Consider the following 21,809-nt stretch of genomic DNA (forward strand, 5'->3'; position numbering starts at 1 on the left):
TGGGAAATCTCTATGGGGCCCTTGAGGCATTTTAACTTTATTTTCATAATCTAGCTAGAGGTTGCAAAAGCCTAGAAACATTGGCTGCTACAAGAGGAAAAAGAAAAGATGCCACTTCATACTGTAAGCAGTTTTTGAAAGGCTTCTTTAACCAGGACCTTGCCCAGGACACCTGAGAGCCCTGCATGTGCAGGATGCCCAGAGAAACTCTGAGAATAAGCCTCTGTAGTGGACTAGTGTGTCCCAGTGTCCTGCAGGTCTTCCTGTTCCAGACCCTCCTGTTCATCATCTGTATCTCAGTCACAGCACAACAGTGTATCTTCTGAGTCTAGAATGGTTGGCGCCCTCCTCCTCTGTCTCTGCATTCCCTCTGGCCCATTAGCCTGCTGCTCAGTTTTATGCCATCTTTGTGATTAACCTGTAAGCTAAATACCACTTTTTTTTTTTTATCCTCACCCGAGGATATTTTTCCATTTTTTTGTTCAGATAGAGTGGGAGGGAGAGAGGAAGAGCGAGAGCGAGAAACATCGATGTGAAAGGGACACATCGAGGGACACATTGAGTGGCTGCCACCCGCACGACCCAATCAGGGCCGGGGGCAAACTGCAACCGAGGTACATGCCCTTAGCGGGAACCGAACCCGGGTCCCTGTGGACCGCAGGTCGACGCTCTAACCGCTGAGCCAAACCGGCCAGGGCTAAATACCACTTTTTCAGTCTCCTTAATTCCTCCCGTAGTTTTATTTTATTTTTATTTTTAATCCTCATCCAAGGATATTTTTTCCATTGATTTTTGGAGAGTAAAGGGAGGCAGGGGCAGGTGGGAGAGAGAGAGAAACATCGATGTGAGAAAGACCCATCAATTGGTTGCCTCCCACACACACCCAACCAGGGCTGGGGATTAAACCTGCGACCCTTTAGTCTGAGTGCTAATACTCTAACCACTGAGCACACCAGCCAGGGCACGTAGTTTCATTTTAGATCAGTCATCTAACACTTAGGCCCTGGCCGGTTTGGCTCAGTGGTTAGAGCGTCTGCCTGCGGACCAGAGAGTCCCGGGTTCGGTTCCTGCTAAGGGCATGTACCTCGGTTGCAGTTTGTCCCCGGCCCCTGTAGGGGTCGTGTGGGTAGCAACCAGTCGATGTGTCTCTCTCACATTGATGTTTCTCTCTCTCCCTTCCTCCCTCTCTCTCGTTCCTGCTCTATCTGAAGATAAATGCAAAGAATGTCCTCTGGTGAGGATAAACATACATACATACATACATAAATAAAACTTAGACAAGTCACTGTCTCCCCAGGTTACCTATTTGTTGTCAGGAGGTCAGAGCAGTCAGAAGGTTCCAGTCTACCCTCATATTCTCTTCTCAGTCCCTTTGCTGAGACACCTTGTTCTGGGCTGGGCAGAAGAACAGATGGTCTAAAGGGTCTTGCCAGGTTTGGAGTTTAATCCAAGAGTCTGGTGACCCCCAGAATAATTTACTTCTTCCTTTCAGTGTGATCCCAGGCCTTCCTGTCTCCCAGCTCCTTCCTTGGGACTAGGCTAAAATGAAATCTGCCTCTGAAACTTGGGTGATAGGAGATAGAGCCCTGACATTATTCATGTAACTGTTTACCTTCCTGACCCTGCTTCATATCACCGGGGGCTTTGCCCTTGTTCACAGAATAGGTGTGCAGCAGTCAGGCTGGCTAAGCGTCAGTCACAGCAGTCAGCTTGGTGTCCATGTACTTGGTCTATAGTGGGCTCATCATTAAAATCCTTGAATTTATTTGTCTCCTTTGTGCCCTTTTTTTGCCATCTTTTTTTTTTTTTAATCCTCACCCAAGGATATTTTTCCATTTATCTTCAGATAGAGTGGGAGGGGGAAAGAGAGAGAAACATCAGTGTGAGAGAGACACATCAACTTGTTGCCTCCCACATGGCCCCCACCAGGGCCGGGGACGGAACCACAACCGAGGTACGTGCCCTTGACCAGAGTTGAACCCAAGACTCTGGTCCAAGGGCCGACACTCTAACCATTGAGCAAACTGAAGAGGGCTTTTTTGCCATCTTAATGAATGTACTATCGCTGATAAAAAATAATATCAGCTATTGAATGCTTGCTGTGTGCTAAGTAGACGTCTGTAGAATTATAGGAATAGATATACTCATTTTACATATGTAAACAGATTCTCATACACTCATTTAATCTCCACAGTCTACCTTGTGAAATAGCTATGACGCAATATTATAGAAGAAACTAGAGAGGAGGTTCAGAGAGATTAAGGCAAATGTTTACGATCCTACAGCAAAAAAGTACTGAGCCAGGTCTCTGACCCCAAAAAGGCACTACATTGTACTCCCCATGGAAAACTAAAAAGAGTCTGTGACCTGGAGTCATTTCCCTCACTTTCTAATTAAATCTATTTCATGTCTCTGAATTGAAATTGGAGGCTGAGGTTTCTTTAAAAAATTCTAGGGGGTCATCTTCTTTTACAGTTTCCACCACATTTTCCAGAAAGGTAGTCTTCTGTTTGAATGTTTGCAAGCTGAGGTCTGTAGTCATTTCATTCTTTTTTTTTTTTTATCCTCACCCGAGGACATTTTTTCATTTTTTGTTCACATAGAGTGGGAAGGAGAAAGAGAGAGAAACATCGACGTGAAAGGTACACATCGAGTGGCTGCCACCGACACGATCCAACCAGGGTCAGGGACAAACTGTAACCGAGATACGTGCCCTTAGCGGGAACCGAACCCGGGTCTCTCTGGACCGCAGGCCAACGCTTTAACCACTGAGCCAAACCAGCCAGGGCCAGTCATTTCATTCTTAAAGACAGTCCTTGTTGCTATAGTCTTGTCAGCTTCTGTCCTCGCCCAAGTGTAACTTTGCAGTTCTTCTGCCTAAAGAGCTCAGGGGGTTGCACTTAGAATCTGCAAAGAAGACCCTTTCTGATGTGGTGGGCAGAGAGAGCTGCGCTTTGTGCCCTGCTCTGCCCTGGAAGCCCTGTGGTTTGGGAGAACTGGGGGCCTGCAGCTTCCTGCTCTTTATACTCCCAGGGAATCATGGGAGGAAATGGTCAGAAAAGCCATCCTATGGTCCTTGACCAATAACCCTGACTTTCTTCCAGGTAGAAAACTCGGGAATAAAAATATTTTTTGAAGACCTTTTAATCAATTTTCAGCTAAAACAATCTTTTGAATAGTATTGCCTTTATGTAGTGCTTAATTATTTACAAAACATTTTCACTGTATGGCCTTCCCTACTTGCTGTGTACCACTTTAGATCTGATTTTGAAGTGGTTGGTGGGTACCTACAAAAGTTAGACATTTTTTAAAATTTGACAGTATCTCAAGCAATGCCAAAGTCATCCCAAATTAGAAAAAAAAAAAAAATCCATAGATTCATTCAGTCAATTGGCAAATACATACATACGTCTCCTGTGTTCAGTCACAGAACTGGGTTTTAGAAATAGTTTAACAACCCCAGGACACACTTGTCCAGGAATGCTGATAACATGGTCATACCAGCCTGACCCATAGGTCGAAATTTCTTTGGTCAGATTCTGTTCAGTACACCCCCAGCATCTTCCTAAAAGTTTTTTTTTTTTCCTAAAATTTTTTATCCTCACCCGAGGACATTTTTTTTCATTTTTTGTTCAGATAGAGTGGGAGGGAGGGAGAGAGAGAGAGAAACATCGATGTGAAAGGGACACATTGAGTGGCTGCCTCCCACACAACCCAACCAGGGCCAGGAACAAACTGCAACCGAGGTACGTGCCCTTAGCGGGACCCGAACCCGGGTCTCTCTGGACCACAGGCCGATGCTCTAACCGCTGAGCCAAACTGGCCAGGGCTTTCCTAAAATTTTTTAACAAGCAGAGTCACTTGTGGTGTTGTTGTTAATCCTCACCAGAGCATATTTTTTCTGTTGATTTTAGAGAGAGTGGAAGAGGGAGGGAGGAGGAGAGAGAGAGAAACATAGATGTGATAGAGACACATCAATCAGCTGGCTCCCACATGCTCCCCAACAAGGTCCCAATGTCGAACCTACAACCCAGGTATGTGCCCCTGACTGGGAATCGAACCTGCTACCCTTCGGTGCATGAGGTGGAGCTCCAACCACCGAGTCACACTGACCAGGGCAAGCAGAGTCACTTTTAAATTCTACTTTCAGTTTATTACTAAAACATAAAAATGAATCCCCTACTGTTACATTGTCATGTAATTTTCATTCATTTCAATATCTAAAATGGAAAAGTCTGCTTCATTTTAAACCCTTATAACATTTTTTTTCTTAAAAAGTAATTTATAACTACTGTTAATGTTTAAATCATCTTCCTGAAGTAATGATTCTTTTATTTATTTTAGTTTTTATTTTTTTTAATCCTCACCTGAGGATATTTTTTCATTTATTTTCAGATAGAGCATGAGGGAGAGAAGGAGGGAGAGAGGGACAGAGAGAGGGAGAGGGAGAGGGAGATAGATAGATATGTGGGAGATACACATCGATTGGTTGCCTCCCACATGACCCCAACCAGGGCTGGGGATAAACTGCAACCAAGGTACATGCCCTTGGCCGGAATCAAACTCTAGACTCTGGTCCGCAGGCCGATGCTCTAACCACTGAGCAAAACTGGCCAGGGCAGTAATGATTCTTTTAATGATTAAACACTTTATAATGACATTTTTAATGTTTCTGTATGAGAACATGAAATTTTTTGCCCTGGCCAGTTTAGCTCAGCAGTTAGAGCATTGGCCTGCGGTCCAGAGAGACCCGGGTTCGGTTCCCGCTAAGGGCATGTACCTCCATTGCAGTTGTCCCTGGCCCTGGTTGGGTCGTGCAGGTGGCAGCCACTTGATGTGTCCCTTTCACGTCGATGTTTCTCTCTCTCTTCCTCTCCCTCCCACTCTGAACGTGAAATTTTTGTTCGTGAGATATTCTGAAGAAAATTTAGAAATGTTATCTTATTACTAGTTCATTGCAAATGACTTAAGTCATTTATTAAAAACAAGATGTTGCCCAGGCCGTTTTGGCTCAGCAGTTAGAGCATCGGCCTGCGGACCACAGAGACCCAGGTTTGGTTCCCGCTAAGGGCACATACCTTGGTTGCAGTTTGTCCCTGGCCCCGGTTGGGGTTGTGCAGGAGGCGGCCACTCGGATGTGTCTCTCTCACATTGATGTTTCTCTCTCTCTTCCTCCCTCTCTCCCTCCCACTCTATCTCAAGATAAATACAAAAAAAAAAAAATGTCCTTGGGTAAGGATAAAAAAAAAAGATGTTGACGTTATTGTCTTTGAATATATCCATATAAAGAGCCTTAAACAAATTCATTACAGCTAATGTCAGTGTTCACTGCTAAGTTTTTGCTTATAAGTACAGATCTTTAAATATTTACAATGAAAAGATCACATACTCAGTTGTCTGTAATAATTTTATTTTTTCAAAAAATTTTAACTGTTTCATTGTTCGTTGGACAGAAAGAGAAGCTTGTTTTACTTGTTGGTTTCCCTTTTATAATTGACTAGATTTTATATTTCATTTGTGCAAGTCATTTTTGTTAATTTTTTTTTTTTTTTTTGGCTTAATTTCTTTTAGAAACATGTCATTCAGGTTTATCAAAAGGTAGGATTTATATATACACTTTTTTTTTTTCAATCCTCACCCCAAAATGGCTCTTGCAATTAACATCAGGTTTGGCTTTCTAGCCCTGTTATTTTGTGTTTTTAAACTAAACTTTCTGCTGAAAACTAAACACTTATTTCTTTGAAGGGAAACTGTGGAAAGAAACAGATTAACTCTTTCAGGCATTTTTAAAGGAACTGTGGCACCCACGTAACAGGCCTACGCATGCTCTATGCATTTTCTTTCTCCAGTAGAATTATTTAGCATCCAAATAATTCTGTCTTCATACTAATAACACTTAGCATGCTTCTGTTTGAGGAATGAGAGGTGCAGTAATGTTAATATACATTTCATGGGTAGCCTCAAATGGGCAAAGGTAAGTGGTGATTGTGTTTGTCGTCATTTTTTTATTTCATAGAGGATTGAATCAGCAAAAGCTCTAAAGTGATGTAGAAATTAGCTAATATTCCGACACGAGACAAGCATGAAAGTCAAACCTTATAGCTATTAGGTTTTGGTTTGGGCAGCTGCACAGGAGAAATGTTTTAATGTTTTCGGTGTTGAAGAATAAATAGTATTTTATCTGAAAGCTACTTTCCACCAACCACTGAAGAAAGCATGTCTTGTTTTTAATTAAAGTGTTATAGTAGCCCTGGCTGGTTTGGTTCAGCGGTTAGAGCGTCGGCCTGCGGTCCTGAGAGACCCGGGTTCGGTTCCCGCTAAGGGCACGTACCTCGGTTGCGGTTTGTCCCCGGCCCTGGTCGGTTGTGCGAGTGGCAACCACTCGATGTGTCCCTTTCACATCGATGTCTCTCTCTCTCTCTGTGTTCCTCTCTCTCCCTCCCACTCTACCTGAACAAAAAATGGAAAAATGTCCTCGGGTGAGGATAAAAAAAAAAAAAGTGTTATAGTAAATGCTTTTCCTATTATATGACTTTAATTGACTTTAATTTTTTTTTTTTTTTTTTTTGAGTTTTTTCGAGGGAGAGGGAGAGAGACATAGAAACATCAATGAGCCCTGCTGGTGTGGCTCAGTGGTTGAGCACCGACCGACCCATGCACCAAGAGGTCGCCAATTTGATTCCCGGTCAGGGCACATGCCCAGGTTGTTCTCTCTCATCGATGTTTCTATCTCTCCTTTCCTCTCTATCTAAACTCAATTAAAAAAAAGAAACATCAGTGAGAGAGAACATTGATTGGCCGCCTGCTGCATGACCCCCATTGGGGAGTTGGTCTACAACCTGGGCATGTGCCCTAACCATGCATTGAACCAGTGACCTCTTGATGCCTGGGTTAACACAACCACTGAGCCACACTGGCTGGGTTAGATGACTTTTTAAAATTTAATCCTCACCCGAGGATATTTATTGATTTTTTTTGAGAGGGAGAAACATCGATGTGAAAGAGAAACCTCAATCAGTTGCTTGTCACACGTACCCCAACCAGGGACCGAACCAACAACCCTGGCATGTACCCTGACCAGGAACCGGACCTGCGACCTTATGGTGTACAAGACGATACTGCAACCCACTGAGCCACCCAGGCAGGCCTAGATGACTGTTTTTTTGATGCTGACAGTCAAGAAATCAAAAAATGTTGCTCACTACCTAGAATGCACACATCTGAGGCAGTAAATCTGCCATTGATACCACACTACCTGTACCTCAGCTCACTGGAAAGCCTGGCTACAGTTTCTTATGCTGATGAAACCATTGATTCCCTGAGGGGCTTTGTTAACATGAGTTCTTTTTTTAAAATTTTTTTCTTTATTGATTTTAGAGAGAGAGGAAGTGAGAGGGAGAGAGAGATAGAAACATCATTGAGAGAGAACACCGATTGGCCGCATCCTGCATGACCCCCACTGGGCATCTGCCCACAACCTGGGCATGTGCCCCAACCGGGAATCGAACTGGCGACCTCCCGGTGCATGGGTCAATGCTCAACCACTGAGCCACACTAGCCGAGCTTAACATGAGTTCTTGACCAAAAACAAGGAATACCACTTTGCTTTCTTCCTGAGGGAAATTCTACTCCGTGGTGTTTTTTTTTTTACTGATTTTATTACAGATAGAAATATTGATTGCTTGCCCCCTACTGGGGATCGAGCCCGAAACCCAGGCATGTACCCTGGCCGGGAGTCAAAATGGGACTTCTCAGTCCATGGGGCGATGCTCAATCCACTGAGCCACACTGGCCAGATCACTCCATGGTTGTTTTGAATTGATCTTCCCAGTTGCCAGGTTTTTTCTTGGATAGGAAATGTTGTAATTGAATGTAGAATTTAACTGATAAATTTCTTTCCCTTTCAATTCGTTTTACTTTGGAGAGTGATTTAAAAGGTCAGCATACCCTGGCCAGTTTGGCTTAGCAGTTAGAACAGTGGTTCTCAACCTTCCTAATGCCATGACCCTTTAATATAGTTCCTCGTGTTGTGGTGACCCCCAACCATAAAATTATTTTTGTTGTTACTTCATAACTGTAATTTTGCTACTATTGTAACTTAGGCAACCCCTGTGAAAGGGTCATTTGACCCCCAAAGGGGTCGCAACCCACAGGTTGAGAACCACTGAGTTAGAGCATCATCCCATGGACTGAAGGGTCTCTGGTTTGATTCCCAGTCAAGGGCACGTACCTGCATTGCAGGTTTGATCCCTTGCCCCAGTTGGGGTCATATGGGAGGCAACCAATTGATGTGTCTCACATCAATATTTGGGTTTTTTTTCCTCTCTCTCCCTGCTTCCCTCCATTCCATTCTATCTAAAAATCAATGGAAAAATACCCTCAAGTGAGGATTAACAACAACAACAAAAAAAGGTCAGCATAAAGGCCATGAGTACTCGGCTGCCAGGGCGGGACAGGATATGTCATGTCTGGGAAGCAGGTGTGCAGCCTGTCGCCTGGTCGGCCTATGGACACCTGGAGGAGCACTGGCTGGGTCAACACTGAGAGTCCTCAGCTCACCGGTGACACTTTGGGTGTGTGGGTTCTGTGCTGCTGTGTTTGTATCAGCCATTGTGTGCTGCTGTGTAAGATCTCTTTTCTCTCTCCCACTTCACTGCTTCCGCGTTCTGTTCATTGAGGCTTCCGACTGAATATGAGAGGAACGGGAGATATGAGGGCTCCAGGTGAGGGAAATTATTTTTTAAATATATTTTATATTAAAAACTGTAGTACAGGCGATGCTCTTTCCATCTGACCTGTGGGTTGCTTGGTGGGGTCCACATTCTGTGTTTGGGCAGCACGGCTGCCACTGCTGCCCCCTGGTAGTGGGGTGTGCTGCGCCCCAGGACCACAGGAGGGCGCCAGGGTGCCGCCTCCTGGTCCCTCCTGACATGGGCTTCACCTTGGCATTTGGGTGTTAAAATACTGTCCCCCCTGCCTGGGCCCTAACGGCCTAATTTAGGTCTGGGAGTTGGTGGTAGAACTCCAAATACTTCGATGACTCCTAGCATAGTTCTATTCTAATCTCAAGAAATGAAAGCAGAATAGTGAGTAGACTTTTCTTTTTTTTTTTTTTTGGTACGTGCCTCTAGTGGGAACTGAACCCAGGACACTCTGGTCCACAGGCCGATGCTCCAGCCGCTCAGCCAGACTGGCCAGGGCATGTTTTCATATTTCAAGTTAGATATTTAAGATGATTATGGCCCTGGCCGGTTTGGCTCAGCAGTTAGAGCATCGGCCTGTGGACCAGAGAGTCCCGGGTTTGGTTCCCACTAGGGGCACGTACCAAAAAATGATTATGTAGATGATTACATAAGGTGATTATGTAGTCAAATGTTTTGCTTTTAAATTTTGTTTAGCTGTCATTGCTCAGATTTGGGGGAGAGAGAGTCACCTGCTAGGCTCAGGACTCCATTTCCATAGTTGGTCCTTCCCTGTGCCCTTTATAGTGGTTACCACATGCTCTTTCAGGTCCTTGTTGACCCATTGGCTCCCTTCCTGGTCTTTCTAAAGCACAGCTCAGGTCATGTGACTTTTCTGAAAGAAAACCTTTAATGGACCCCTTGCCTAGACCGACCATGCGAGGCCTGTATGGCCTCAGCAGCACCCTCAACCCAATTAAGCAGAATATTCTAATGAAACCTGGACAGCAGTCTCCCCCAGGCCTTCATCCTGGTGTGGTGACAACAGAGTAGGTACACTGTGCCCAGTCAGTCCATTTGTACACTTGGTCACATCAGCCCCAAACATCTGTGCCTGCCAAACCCCTTCCCTGCTGCTGCTGATTCTCCCTCTGCTCGCACATGGAAATTCTCCCCCACCTCCTTGGTAGTGTTGAAATCCATGGGCTCTTCAGAGCTCTTCCCAGATGCCATCCCCTGCAGGAAGCATTTCCTCCTTATCCTGCCCTGCCTTTCCTGTTGACTGCTGTCTCCTTGTGTGGCAGTCTTGATGTGTGCAAATCCAATGGAATATTCTGTTGGCAGGTTGGCAATAGGGAGAACTGTATGCACAGCAAAACCTATGTCCTGCCCTCAACCCTGATGAGTTTGACATAAGATTAAGTGTATTTAACATCCTGTACTGGGTGTTTTTAATGCAAGAATGTTCACCATCCTAACTGAGGCCTCTATGTATACACACCAGAGAATGTAATGGTTTGTGCCCATAATGATTAAATTAAATGCCTTGGACAGTAAGGTAGTAGAGACCTGTTCTTGGGGTTTCCGAGAGAGGCATGCCTGGACCCCACTGTGACATCACCTCGTGGGTGTGGGCACCACAGCTTGTACTTTGTGAATCTATAGTTTGTGTTCAAACAAGTCGCTTTGGTACTGAGCAACAAATAAGCCTTAACATTTCATTTTTGTATTTTAGTAGTAAGGTAATGTCATCTAAGAATTTTTTTTTAGTTGAAACTAGATGTTTAAATTAACAAAATAGAAGGGATAATACTGAGGTGGGTGGAGGAGATTGAGAGGGGCCCAGCTGCCAACCCCTACACAGCTATGTGCTCAGCCTCTGGAGCTGTTTTTGGGGAAAGCAGTTGTAAACTGTGTTGAATCACAGATTATCCAAAGTAACAGTTATGGTGAAAGTTGTGATGAGTTAAAAAGGAACATCACGGTAGCTGAGCAGAGCTTAGCCTGTGAGGCCTCATGACTCCTTGCTGCCTGCACTCAGCCTGGAGGGCAGACTGGGCTCTTGGATGTGTGCTTAGCTCTCTCTCTTTCTACTTTGCCTCATTTAACAAATTATTTTCTTAGTTTTAGTGAGTACATGACTGGTGAAGATTTCACAGGCAGATAGATTTTCTGCATGCGTGGCTTATGATTTGGGGAGGAAGCAAATAGAAAAGGGACAGATAACCACATACGAGCCTGTGCAGGAAAAATGTGGGGGTCAGTTCTCACGCTGTGTTGAGAGTCAGTCATTCACCAGCTAGAATAGAAAGGGGCTGGCTTTCCTGTGCAAATAAAAATAAACCTGCCACTGTGCGTTTCAGTCGCAACATATCTGCTGAGCAAAAGGATGAAAACAAAGAAGCAAAACCTCGTTCCCTGCGCTTTACCTGGAGCATGAAAACCACTAGTTCCATGGATCCCAATGACATGATGCGGGAAATCCGCAAAGTGCTGGACGCCAATAACTGCGACTATGAACAGAGAGAGCGCTTCCTGCTCTTCTGTGTGCACGGTGACGGGCATGCGGAGAACCTCGTGCAGTGGGAGATGGAGGTGTGCAAGCTGCCAAGACTGTCTCTGAACGGGGTCCGGTTCAAGCGGATATCAGGGACATCCATAGCTTTCAAAAATATTGCTTCCAAAATTGCCAATGAGCTAAAGCTGTAACTCAGTAATTATGGTGTAAATTAAAGTAGCAGTCTAAAGTTTTCCTGAACACTGATGGAAATGTATAGAATAATATTTAGGCAATAACGTCTGCATCTTCTAAATCATGATGTTAAAATATAAGGACGAGAGCACGCCTGGGAGCAAAAGCTGGCCTTTTTCTACAAATGCACTACATTAAAGATGTGTGACATGTGTGCCCTCTGTCTTATTTCCATTGCCCTGAAAGTCAGCGTGTGACCTCCATCTCCACGTGCCTCCTGTGTGGGTGCGAGTGGGCCGCGTGTGGTGGGTAGTGCAGACAGAGGCATCTCCCTGCCCTGGCTGCCAGAGTTGTTCCAGTACCTCTGGGAGATCATTGGTGCTAAAACGTTAAAATTGCCAAGGAGGAAAGTTCTGAACTACTAAGAATTAACCGTAAGAATAGTTGACAATTATTACAGGTTTACAGTTCATGCCTGTGGTTTTATGTTTGTTGTGTCGTGTTTTTTTGTTTTTTTTTTTAGTGCAAAAGGTTTAAATTTATAGTTGTGAACATTGCTTGTGTGTTTTTCTAAGTAGATTCACAAGATAATTAAAAATTCACTTTTTCTCAGTAAAACCTCGCATTGTCTCCTAGTACTGTATTTAAGACTCAGATTAAGGCAGTGACTAAAAGGACGGTTTTTGCCTTCACCAACAAGTTGAACAAAAGCAATTGGAAAGTGTGTGAGGCCTGGGGCCGCTTTGTCCTTAGCGGGAATCCTAACATCTTGTGATTATAAGCATCTTTTTTTCCCTAAAGACAGTAAAGGGAGAAGAAGGCCCTCCTGGTGACCTGAGGAGGAAGGGAGTCGAGAGTGGCCGCAGCCACGGCCGCAGCTTTGGAGCCGGGTAGGCACTCTTGTGCGCAAAAGCACAGGTCTGATGGTTTTGGATTTCCTCTTTGTGAAGTATGTCATTTTCTCCAGTTTTTTGTGATTCGGTACATGAATTCGACTGACAGCTTTTTTATAGCACCTCTCTGGTTATGTGAGGGGTGATGAACTCATCACTCTGGCCCTTTGCTCTCAAAGGGAAATTGCCACGTTGATTGGTGTGCTGTTTGGGTTCTGGGTTTGTTGTTGCTCACAGTAGGAAAGTCTGGACAGTCACTCAGTCACAAACACTATGTCTGCCATGGCAGGACACTGTTCTCATGTTTGGGACACATCTGTGAACAAAACAGAGATCCCTATTCTCTCAAAGCTTCTATTCTAGTAGGACGGCAGTCAGTCAGCAGCAAGAAGTACCTGGTTTGGAGCAGGGTGGTAAATGCCATGAAGAAAACACAGCGATGAGTGAGGCATTCCAAAGAGCTTGGGTTTCAGACAGGCTGTGTTCAACAGGGTGATGGGTGGGTTGAGGTACTTGAGCAGGAACTGGGCTTTGAAGGAGGCACCTAACAGCGGCTTGAGGCTAGAGCACACCCGTATGCTGCAGCAGAGTGGTGGGAGATGCAGTCAGACCACCAACTGGGTCTTGAAGGTCATTGCAGATATGTCTTACTCTGACATGGGAGCTACTAGGGGTTACAGCTGAAGAGTGGCACCGCCTCAGATTTCCAGAGGGCTACACTGGCAGCTGTTTCAGATTCATCACAAGAAGCCAGGGAAGTTAGGAGGCTCTTAGCAATAATTCAGCATGGGATACTCGTCCCATGAGACAGTGGCTGGGTTCTGGGTATGTTTTAAGATAAGAGTCAAATGCATTTGCTCTGGGGTTGTATATGGGTGAGTGAGAAAAAGCCAAGGGTGTCTACAATTTTTGGCCTGAGACCCAGAAAGAATGGGGTTGCTGTCCTTTGCTTAGGGGCAGGTTGCTATGGAGAGGTCGGGACTGTGGGGAAGGAGGGCAGGTTTTGACACTAGGTGGAGATGATGGAGACCCTGGGAGCCCTCACAAGTGGTTGGTTCCTATTTAAAGCTGAGAGAGAAGTTCACTGGAGGAGAAGAGACGGCACACTCCAGGCCTGGGACACCCAACACCGGTGGAGAGGTTGAGCCCACAGGGAGCAGGGAGGGAGTTGGAGCCCAGGCCTAGGGGGCCACCAGAGCTGGAAGAAGGGGGTCAGGGAAGGGTGGCAGGGCTAAGTGCCCTTTGACCTAAGTGTAGAGTATATCATATCCACCTAACTGGAACATTTTGACCCTTCTTTATTAAATAAATAAATAGGTCCCCTCCCCCTTCCTTTTTCCCTGGAGGCATTTCACTTTCTTTTCCAGACCTGGCTCCTCTCTGCGGGCTTCTCTAACAGCCCTTTGTGCATGGGCTCCTGTGCTGGTCATCCTGCCGAATCTGGGAGATGACATGGAGCTCTGCCCAGCACAGGTGTGGCTGCAGCCTGTTCTTCCTGTCTTTCCGCCTGGGACACCTTTTAGATTGTTTTCCTTGTTTATGTTCTCAAGGAGAATTGAGTACTGTAAATGAAACTCCTTTAAGAGAAATTAGTTTACCACATGCCCTGATGAAATGGCCACTCTTTATGCAGAAAAAATGTTCACGTTATTTTTATTTACTTACTGGTCATACTCTGTCTACACTCTAATACCCTGATCCATTGACAAATGGGTGTGTATCTATAAGACCAGTGCTCACCCACAGAAGTCGTCTGAGTTGGTCACATTCAAAGGCTGTAATTGACGTTGATTTGATTTTAGTGGCAACATAGGTGTTTTACCTTTACTGAGGTTAAAACATGAAATCTCATCCTTGACTGAAGGCCAGGCCCTTCCTTTAGATTCTACATTCTTAGAACTTTGCATTTGTACGCTGCACACAGTGAGTTTTTAAAAGGAATATTTTAGCGTGCTTGAAAATCATGTAAGCAGCAAAGACAAGGAAGGCTCCATTTTTCCTCATCCACTCCCGTGGAATCCCAGAGAGGTGAGGTGAGGTACCTGGCGGGCCTGTGCTACTGGTTTATGTACCTGACAAGCAGAGTGTTGACCTACTCCAGAAAATAAGGTTAATATTCCAGTTACACCAACTTTCCTCTTGCCAGGAACCAAGACATCATTCCTTAATGACATGCCCAGCTCTCGGGTCCTCCTTCGTCTCTGACTGTGGAGACCTGTGCAGAGAACTGAGGAACCGTGCCTGACTCTCAGAGGGGAGCACAGCTGTGGTCCTTGCACAGCACAGGTTTCTCCACAAGCCTAGAGAGCGGCGATACTTAAAAAGAAAATCTTCCTGTGCATTATGAGCAAGCTGCTGTTGCTGTGGAAACCGTCCCTGAAACACCCTGTCTGTGTACTTCCTGTTTGGTGAGTGATGTGTGGAGGCCAAACTGTGTCGCACTGTCTTCTGGGCCAGCACAGACCTCAGGAGTATCGGAAATGTGGTCAGGAGTGAGAAGGGGCCTGGATCTGAGGGCTTAGGACTTTGGTTTTTGGGGATTTTTGTTGTTGGAGTTTGATTTGGGCTTTGGGGGATTTTGTTTGTTTGTTTAATCCTCACCTGTAGGATATTTTTCCATTTATCTTCAGATAGAGTGGGAGGGAGAGAGGGAGGGAGGGAGAGAGAAACATCGATGTGAGAGGGACACATCCATCAACTGGTTGCCTCCCGCACAACCCCAACCAGGGCCGGGGACAAAATGCAACTGAGGTATGTGCCCTTGACCAGAATCGAACCTGCCAGGGCTTTGGGGGTTTTTTAATTGATAATTTGCACCTAGCCGGTGTGGCTCATGGGTTGAGTGTCAACCCATGCAGAGGTTGTTGGTTCAATTCCCAGTCAGGGCCCGTGCCCAATCCCCATAGGAGAGGGCATGCAGGAGGCAGCCAATCGTCGATGTTCTTTCTCTTCCATGTTTCTCTCTCTCTCTCCCTCTCCCTTTCTCTCTGTCTAAAATCAATAAAGAAAAAATAATATGAATTGGTAATTTGCCATGAGATCCTTTAATGGGGAAGTGATTGCTGTGTGAAGTGAAGGACACAGGTATCCTGACAGAGTCCAGGTGTGTCTGTCCCTGAGAATGGAACCTGGACATCCCTGCAGTCTTTGAGGACAGAGTCCAACAGCTCTGTTGGTCTTTGGTTTGCCACTCCGAGGGACCAGAGTCCAGGCAAAGGTGACGCTTCCTCAGAAGCAGTTTTCATGTGTGTGGAGGCAGTGTGGCAGCCAGACAAGGGTGAGATTCGGGGTGACAAGTGTCTCAGCAGCATTGTGATCCTCGGGTCAGAAAGAGCTCAAGCAGGGCCTCGGGCCTGTCTTGTGTCCCTAGGAAAGGGAGATGACATGATGATGAGGAGCAGTGAGAAAGACTAGACAGGGAAGGTTAGAGACAGGGAGTTAGGATGGGTGTGAGCTGAGACCTTCATGTTTGGGCCAGACTCTCGAGGAGGAGAAGCCAGCTTGCTTGGGCGGCTCTGGGGAGCGGAGCAGAGAGCAGAGTGGACAGTCCCTGCCAGGCGGTGGTCATTGCAGCAGGGTCTGCATGGTCACGAAGACTAGCGCAGGCTGAGTTCATTCCAAAGCAGGACCTCTCAGGATTCAGTCCACCCAGATGGCAGAGCACTGTCTAAAAGTGAATAAGCTAGTGTGGGCTCGTGGTTGAGGTGTACATCCTTGACCTAGGCAGCCTGGTTTCCAGACTCCAGCTTTGTGACATGTCACTCGGCTGTTGGCAAAGTCCAGTAGGAGGCAGGTGCAGGGCTGAGCGCCTGGCAGGTGTTTGTGAAAACGGTCGCTCCTGCAGGTGCAGGACACAAACCAGCCCTCTTGCCCCTCTCCTGGCTGCCTGAGGCACAGAGGCTCTCAGGAGCGGACACGGACCTCTCAGCGGAGGTTGAGAAGGAAATTCTCCCAGTTTCTCAAGTGTGGAGGTCTGGTCTCGGAGCTCCTGCTAGAAAAGTGGACCCACTGCCTGTGCCCCCACCCTCCTGGCCCCACACTCCCAGAGGACAGGAAAAGCAGTGAGGCTGGTGTACCACTGAGGGGCTGGCGGTGCCCCCTCCCGCCTGCTGCACACATCTCCTGAACGAGGCCTGCTTGCCCAGCTCTGCCCTCCCTCTCCTCCTATGGCAGTAACAGCCAACATCCTTTACAAACTTACGTTGTGTCTGTGTCTGCCATCCCTGTCCTTACTAGAATGTGGGCCCCATGGGGCAAGGATCTTCATCTTTTTTTTTTCCTGTATCCCAAGTATCTAGAATAATACCTGGTACATGCCATGATAAGGGCACCAATCCCAAAGGGAGACCTGCTGAGCAGGAGTCTGGTTCGAGGATAATAGGGATGTTGGTCCTCAGGGATCACCTAGGGGCGAAGTCTAGACCGTTGCCCATTAAGAGGGCCTGGACTGCCCTGGCTGTTTTGGCTCAGCGGTTAGAGCGTCGGCCTGCGGTCCAGAGAGACCCGGGTTCGGTTCCCGCTAAGGGCATGTACCTCGGTTGCAGTTTGTCCCCTGCCTTGGTTGGGTTGTGCGGGTGGCAACCACTTGATGTGTCCCTTTCATGTCGATGTTTCTCTCTCTCTCTCTCTCTCTCTCCCCCCCCCCCACTCTGTCTGAACAAAATATGGAAAAAAATATCCTCGGGTGAGGATTAAAAAAAAAAAAGAGGGCCTGGACCTCTGAGGGTGCAGGCATAGAAACAGGGCCACAGCCTGCCCTTTCGTTGCCGTTGGCTTTGATTTCATTGCTTGTTGATCCATTTTGGTTCTTGATGTTTGTGTAGTGGGGCTGATTAGGTACAAGTCCTAAGGTACTTGGGTCTTTTTTCAGTTCCTTGGATAGTCATTGCTATGGTTTCTGGCTGTGGTGAAATACCTTCTCACCCGATGGGGTGATAACTAGGAGCCCACATGGGGCGTCACTGAGAAAAGAGACAGCTGATCAAACCTCCGCTCTTCCCCTCCAGCCTGTGCCTTTTGTATTTCCTCCTCGGCTCTTCCACCCACTTACCCCACCTCTCTGTGTTATTTTAAGCCAGCATCCTAGAGCTCATCTCTCCAGCAGGAATGGAGTTTCAATTGCTCATCAGGGTGCTCTCACATGCACACCCAGGGAGCTAGGGGAGAGGTTCTGGCTGGTTCTTCCTTTTCCTGATGCAGGTCATCTCTGCACCACCCTAGTGCTGTCTGCTGCTCTTGGGAGCTGTAACTAGTGAAGGATCTGGTAACTGAAGATAGACACTGTTCCTCCCTGATGTTGCTTCTCCAAGTTAAACCACCTCAGTTCTTTTCAGGTGTTTTCAGGAAGAGACCAAAAACTTTCCATCATCATTTGTTCCTATGTTCATTTATCACCATGCATATTTGGGGCAGCTTAGGGTGGGGTGGCTACTCTGGAGGGCCCCGTGCTGAGCTCTGGGAATTCAAAAATAAACCAGGTAAAACCTGTGTTTTTTAGAAGCTCCTCACAGGAGAGGGATACAGACAGTCTTGACCGCAGTATGGCCAGTGCTGCAGGAAGGAATGCCAGGGCTCAGGGCTGAGCAAAGCCAGGAGTGGGCGAGGCGGGTACAGATGACAGATACAGCCTGAAGCACCTGAGCCAGTCTGCTCAGTGGCGGAGGAAGGAGCCACAGGGCAGTGATGGGACTGGGGCAGTACTGGACGGGCTCTGTCTCGTTGCCATCAAAATAAAGCGTGTACCTCTGTTCCGTTGAGGGGACTTGGGCCCAACACTTCATGAGTGGTCTGGCAGGCTTCAGGGTAGACTTCTGTTGCTGCCATACCACACCCTGCTGCCCTGGGTGGGAAACCAAGTCCTGGGTACCAGAGAGGAAGCATCTTGGCATGCCAGCTCCTTCCAGAGCAAGGTCTGCACCAACTTGCCTCTGCCTCTCGGGAGGGAGTGCCGGCTGGCGTGGGCAGGTGTGACACATTGCCAAAGCAGGCATGTTTTGCATGGAAGTAAGCTGGGGAATAGCATACGCATCATGTTCATTTGAAGCACACCAGGGGCTTGTGTCCATTGTTCAGTCAGACTCCTCTGCTCAGTCCTCATGCCAGCTTCTACTTGCTCTTCAGCACCCCACTCAGCTGCACCTGCTGCTTCCAGTCCTGGGGTTCTCACTCTCAACCCCAGCTCAATTGGCCTTTCTCTTCTGCTGCCCCTGCCCCTGCCCCTGCCCCTGGTCCTTGGGTCTTCTCCCCACATGCTTTGAGCTCTGGAAAATCTTGATGGCTTGTCCCATGGTTCTTGTCCTGCTTGTCAGTAATGGTGGGATTCCTGTCACCCAGGAAGGCTGTGCTATACTCCTGTCATTTTTTTTTTTTTTTATCCTCACCCGAGGACATTTTTCCATTTTTTGTTCAGGTAGAGTGGGAGGGAGAGAGAGGAACAGAGAGAGAGAGAGAGAGAAACATCAACATGAACACATTGAGTGGCTGCCACCCGCACGACTGACCAGAGCCGGGGACAAACTGCAACCGAGGTACGCGCCGCTTTAACTGCTGAGCCAAACCGGCCAGGGCTATACTCCTGTCATTAATGAATCAAACCAAAACACTGGGACTGGGCTGGAAAGTTATGTTAGCCCATGTCCTTAAGCTAGGAGAACACCGGAAAGCAGCCAGCGCCTAGCTCCTTCTGGTCTCCAGGAAGGAGGAGGAGGAGGCATTTCTCTCTGGGACAGGCACTACAGCCAGGACTGTGCTGCAGCTCAGATCCCCTTCAAGCACAGTGTCAACAATGTTAAGCATGGATGATTACGCAACACTTTGCTTCTTGCTTCTTGCAAATGAGATGCATTTGAAGTGAAGCTTAATGTGCTGAGCAGTTTGTGTCAGAAGTATTAACAAAACCAGACTTTTCATTTTAGTGGAAATTTAGTAGAAGCTTTGGTTTTGTTTCATTTTTTGCTAAGCCGTGCATTTCTAGAATAACCTGGGCATTTATTAACACAGACTACCTATACCAGTAATGGAAGCAGACAGATTGGGGTGGGACGGGATGAATGGGGGAAGACCCAAAGCCTGACCCCATGGTCTGCATTCACAGAAAGTCCACAATGAAACAGCTGTGTGATGGGGAGTGGAACAGAGGATAACTCCCAAGGAGAGTGACTGGAGAGAGCTGAGGTCCTGCCTGGAAGGAGGGTGGGGCAGGCGGGGAGCAGAGGTGGTCCCTGGGCTTTGGGTGGGCAGGGCAGAGTGGAAAGCAGAGACGTGCAGGCGGGAGCCCCAGCCGAAGGAAAATGGGTCTGGAGGTGGAGCCACTGCTGTCAGTCCGAAGTCTTCAAACCCAGCACCCAGCTCAGCTGCACCTGCTGCTTCCAGTCCACTCTGAGTGCACATTGGCATGGCAGGTGCCCAGAGCCAGGCTGTTTCTGGAGCCACTGATCTCAGTTCCAACTAAATTTTGGGGCAGATTCATCTCCAAGCCCTGCAGGGCCCTGAGCAGACCAGCAAGCACATAGGTGGGCCCCACCTTGCAAGGAGGGTTAGTGAATGGCAGAGCAGGGTTCCATCCCCAGTCCCCATCGCCAAGTCAGGAGTGGTGTTGGCTATCACATGCATGCACCCGGTTGCACACCTGGAGATGTTCACCTACCAGACTGAGGGCCCTTGTCCTCTCATCTCAAGATGGCACAGGAACATTTTGTCCCAAGGTGACAGCCTTGGAAAGGTGCTGCAGCAGGCCAGTGCCAGAAGCAGGCTGTTAGGAAAGCAGAGCGGAGAATGGCTGCAGCCCTCTGCACAGATTCATCAGAAACGAGTAGCTGGAAAGAGTACTTTTAGTTTTTCTGGGTCTTAAGTTTATTATTATTTTTTAAACTTTGTTGTTGTTGTAAATTCTCACCTGAGGATATTTTTCATTGATTTTTAGATGGAGTGGAAGGGAGGGAAAGATTGATGTGAGAGACACATTGATTGGTTGTCTCCCACATGACCCTGACCAGGGCTGGGGATCGAACCTACGTACCCTTCACTGAGAACCAGACCCAGGACCCACGGGTGGATTCTCTTAACTGCTGAGCCAAACCAGCCAGGGCTTAAGTTAATTATTTAAGCCAGGCCTTCAGTTTTGACAAGCCTCAGCTCTCAGAAGGGTGTGAAAGTCAGGACTTCTGAAACCAAGCAGAACTAGATCTACAGAGTGGGGCTCGAGGAGAAAGGTGGAAAAAGTCCCCATGCTGTGGGTGTAGCCTGTGACTGCCACCAGTCAGGCTCCAGAACCAGGTTTTTGTCATCTAGTTCACATGCTAAAAGCCCCACTTCTCACAGCTGAAATTCTCTTCCCTGCTCCTGGAAACCTCACAGCCAGGAAGATGACTTCTTGTCATCAAAAGCTTGTTTCCGCCCTGGTCGGTTTGGCTCAGTGGTTAGAGCATCGGCCTGCAGTCCGGAGAGACTCGGGTTTGGTTCCCGCTAAGGGCACGTACCTCGGTTGCAGTTTGTCCCTGGCCCTGGTTGGTCGTGTGGGTGGCGACCACTCGATGTGTCCCTTTCACATTGATGTTTCTCTGTTCCTCTCTCTCCCTCCCACTCTACCTGAACAAAAAATGGAAAAATGTCCTCGGGTGAGGATGATTAAAAAAAAAAAAAAAAAGCTTGTTTCCGTTTGCTACCTGTGGAAAAGGAAACTAACTCAGAATCAGTCGTTGAGTACAAGGTGCAGCCCCCAGGGTGCTGTAGGAGGCTTTGGTGTCAGCTCTGTGCTCCAAGTAGAAGTGCAGACAAGGAACCTTCAGGCAGCTGCCGCCTCTTCAGCTCCTACTAAGAGCTAGAATTCAGGGTTAGAATGTTGCAGAAAGTCAACAGTGAAAAGAGCCCTTGACTTGGAACCAGCTGGTCTCCTGGTGACCCTGGCCAGTGCTCCCTCCTCTCTCAGCCTCATTTTCCCCTCCAAGGGTGGGTGGTGATTGTTTAAGCAGAGCAGATGAGGGCGGGGACAGTGAAGCCCTGCCTCAGTGGTCTCCCATGAACTGTACATCAGAGCGTTGAAAAAAAGAACATTCAGCCCAGCCCGTGTGGCTCAGTGGTTGGGCATTGTCCTGAGCACCAAGAGGTCGCCAGTTCGATTCTGGTCAGGGCACATGCCCAGGTTGTGGGCCAGATCCCCAGTGGGGGGCATGCAGGAGGCAGCCAATTGATGTTCTCATCGATATTTCTATCTCTCCCTCTCCCTTCCTCTCTCTCTCAAATCAATAAAGAAAAAAAAAATTTTTTTTTTTTAAAGAAAGAAAAACATTTAAGCCTGGCTGGTGTGGCTCAGTGGATTGAGTGCCATCCCTATGCACTGAGAGGTGCCAGTTCGATTCCCAGTCAGAGCAAACGCCTGGGGGGGTCGTGCAGGACGCAGCCCATCCCTGTTTCTCACATCACTGTTTCTATCTCCCTTCCTCCATCTCTAAAAAAAAATCAATAGAAACATTTTTTAAAAAAACATTCAAAGAATTTGGTTTGGCTTATGTAAGTAATACATGTTCACTGTAGGAAATTTGGAAA

At 47.2% G+C, this 21,809-nt stretch overlaps 1 protein-coding gene across 11 annotated transcripts in view; it reads left to right on the plus strand.

The window, feature by feature from the left end:
• The window catches only part of MARK3 (microtubule affinity regulating kinase 3), a 120,880-nt gene extending 106,208 nt beyond the window's left edge, over positions 1–14,672 (plus strand). The window contains exons 17-21 of one of the 11 annotated variants that reach the window (XM_036246970.1): positions 5,572–5,598; positions 8,679–8,723; positions 11,045–11,276; positions 12,175–12,263; positions 14,413–14,672. In XM_036246970.1, coding sequence (XP_036102863.1) covers positions 5,572–5,598; positions 8,679–8,723; positions 11,045–11,276; positions 12,175–12,263; positions 14,413–14,434 — 415 coding nt within the window. In that variant the 3' untranslated portion in view covers positions 14,435–14,672. Of the gene's footprint in view, positions 1–5,571; positions 5,599–8,678; positions 8,724–11,044; positions 11,992–12,174; positions 12,264–14,412 lie in introns of those variants that run through there. The other 10 variants (XM_036246994.1, XM_036247002.1, XM_036246961.1 and 7 more) reach the window with 10 other exon arrangements.
• The last annotated feature ends 7,137 nt before the right edge of the window (positions 14,673–21,809 follow it).

This window comes from Molossus molossus, unplaced genomic scaffold, assembly GCF_014108415.1.
Source record: "Molossus molossus isolate mMolMol1 unplaced genomic scaffold, mMolMol1.p scaffold_m16_p_1, whole genome shotgun sequence".
Taxonomy (NCBI): domain Eukaryota; kingdom Metazoa; phylum Chordata; class Mammalia; order Chiroptera; family Molossidae; genus Molossus; species Molossus molossus.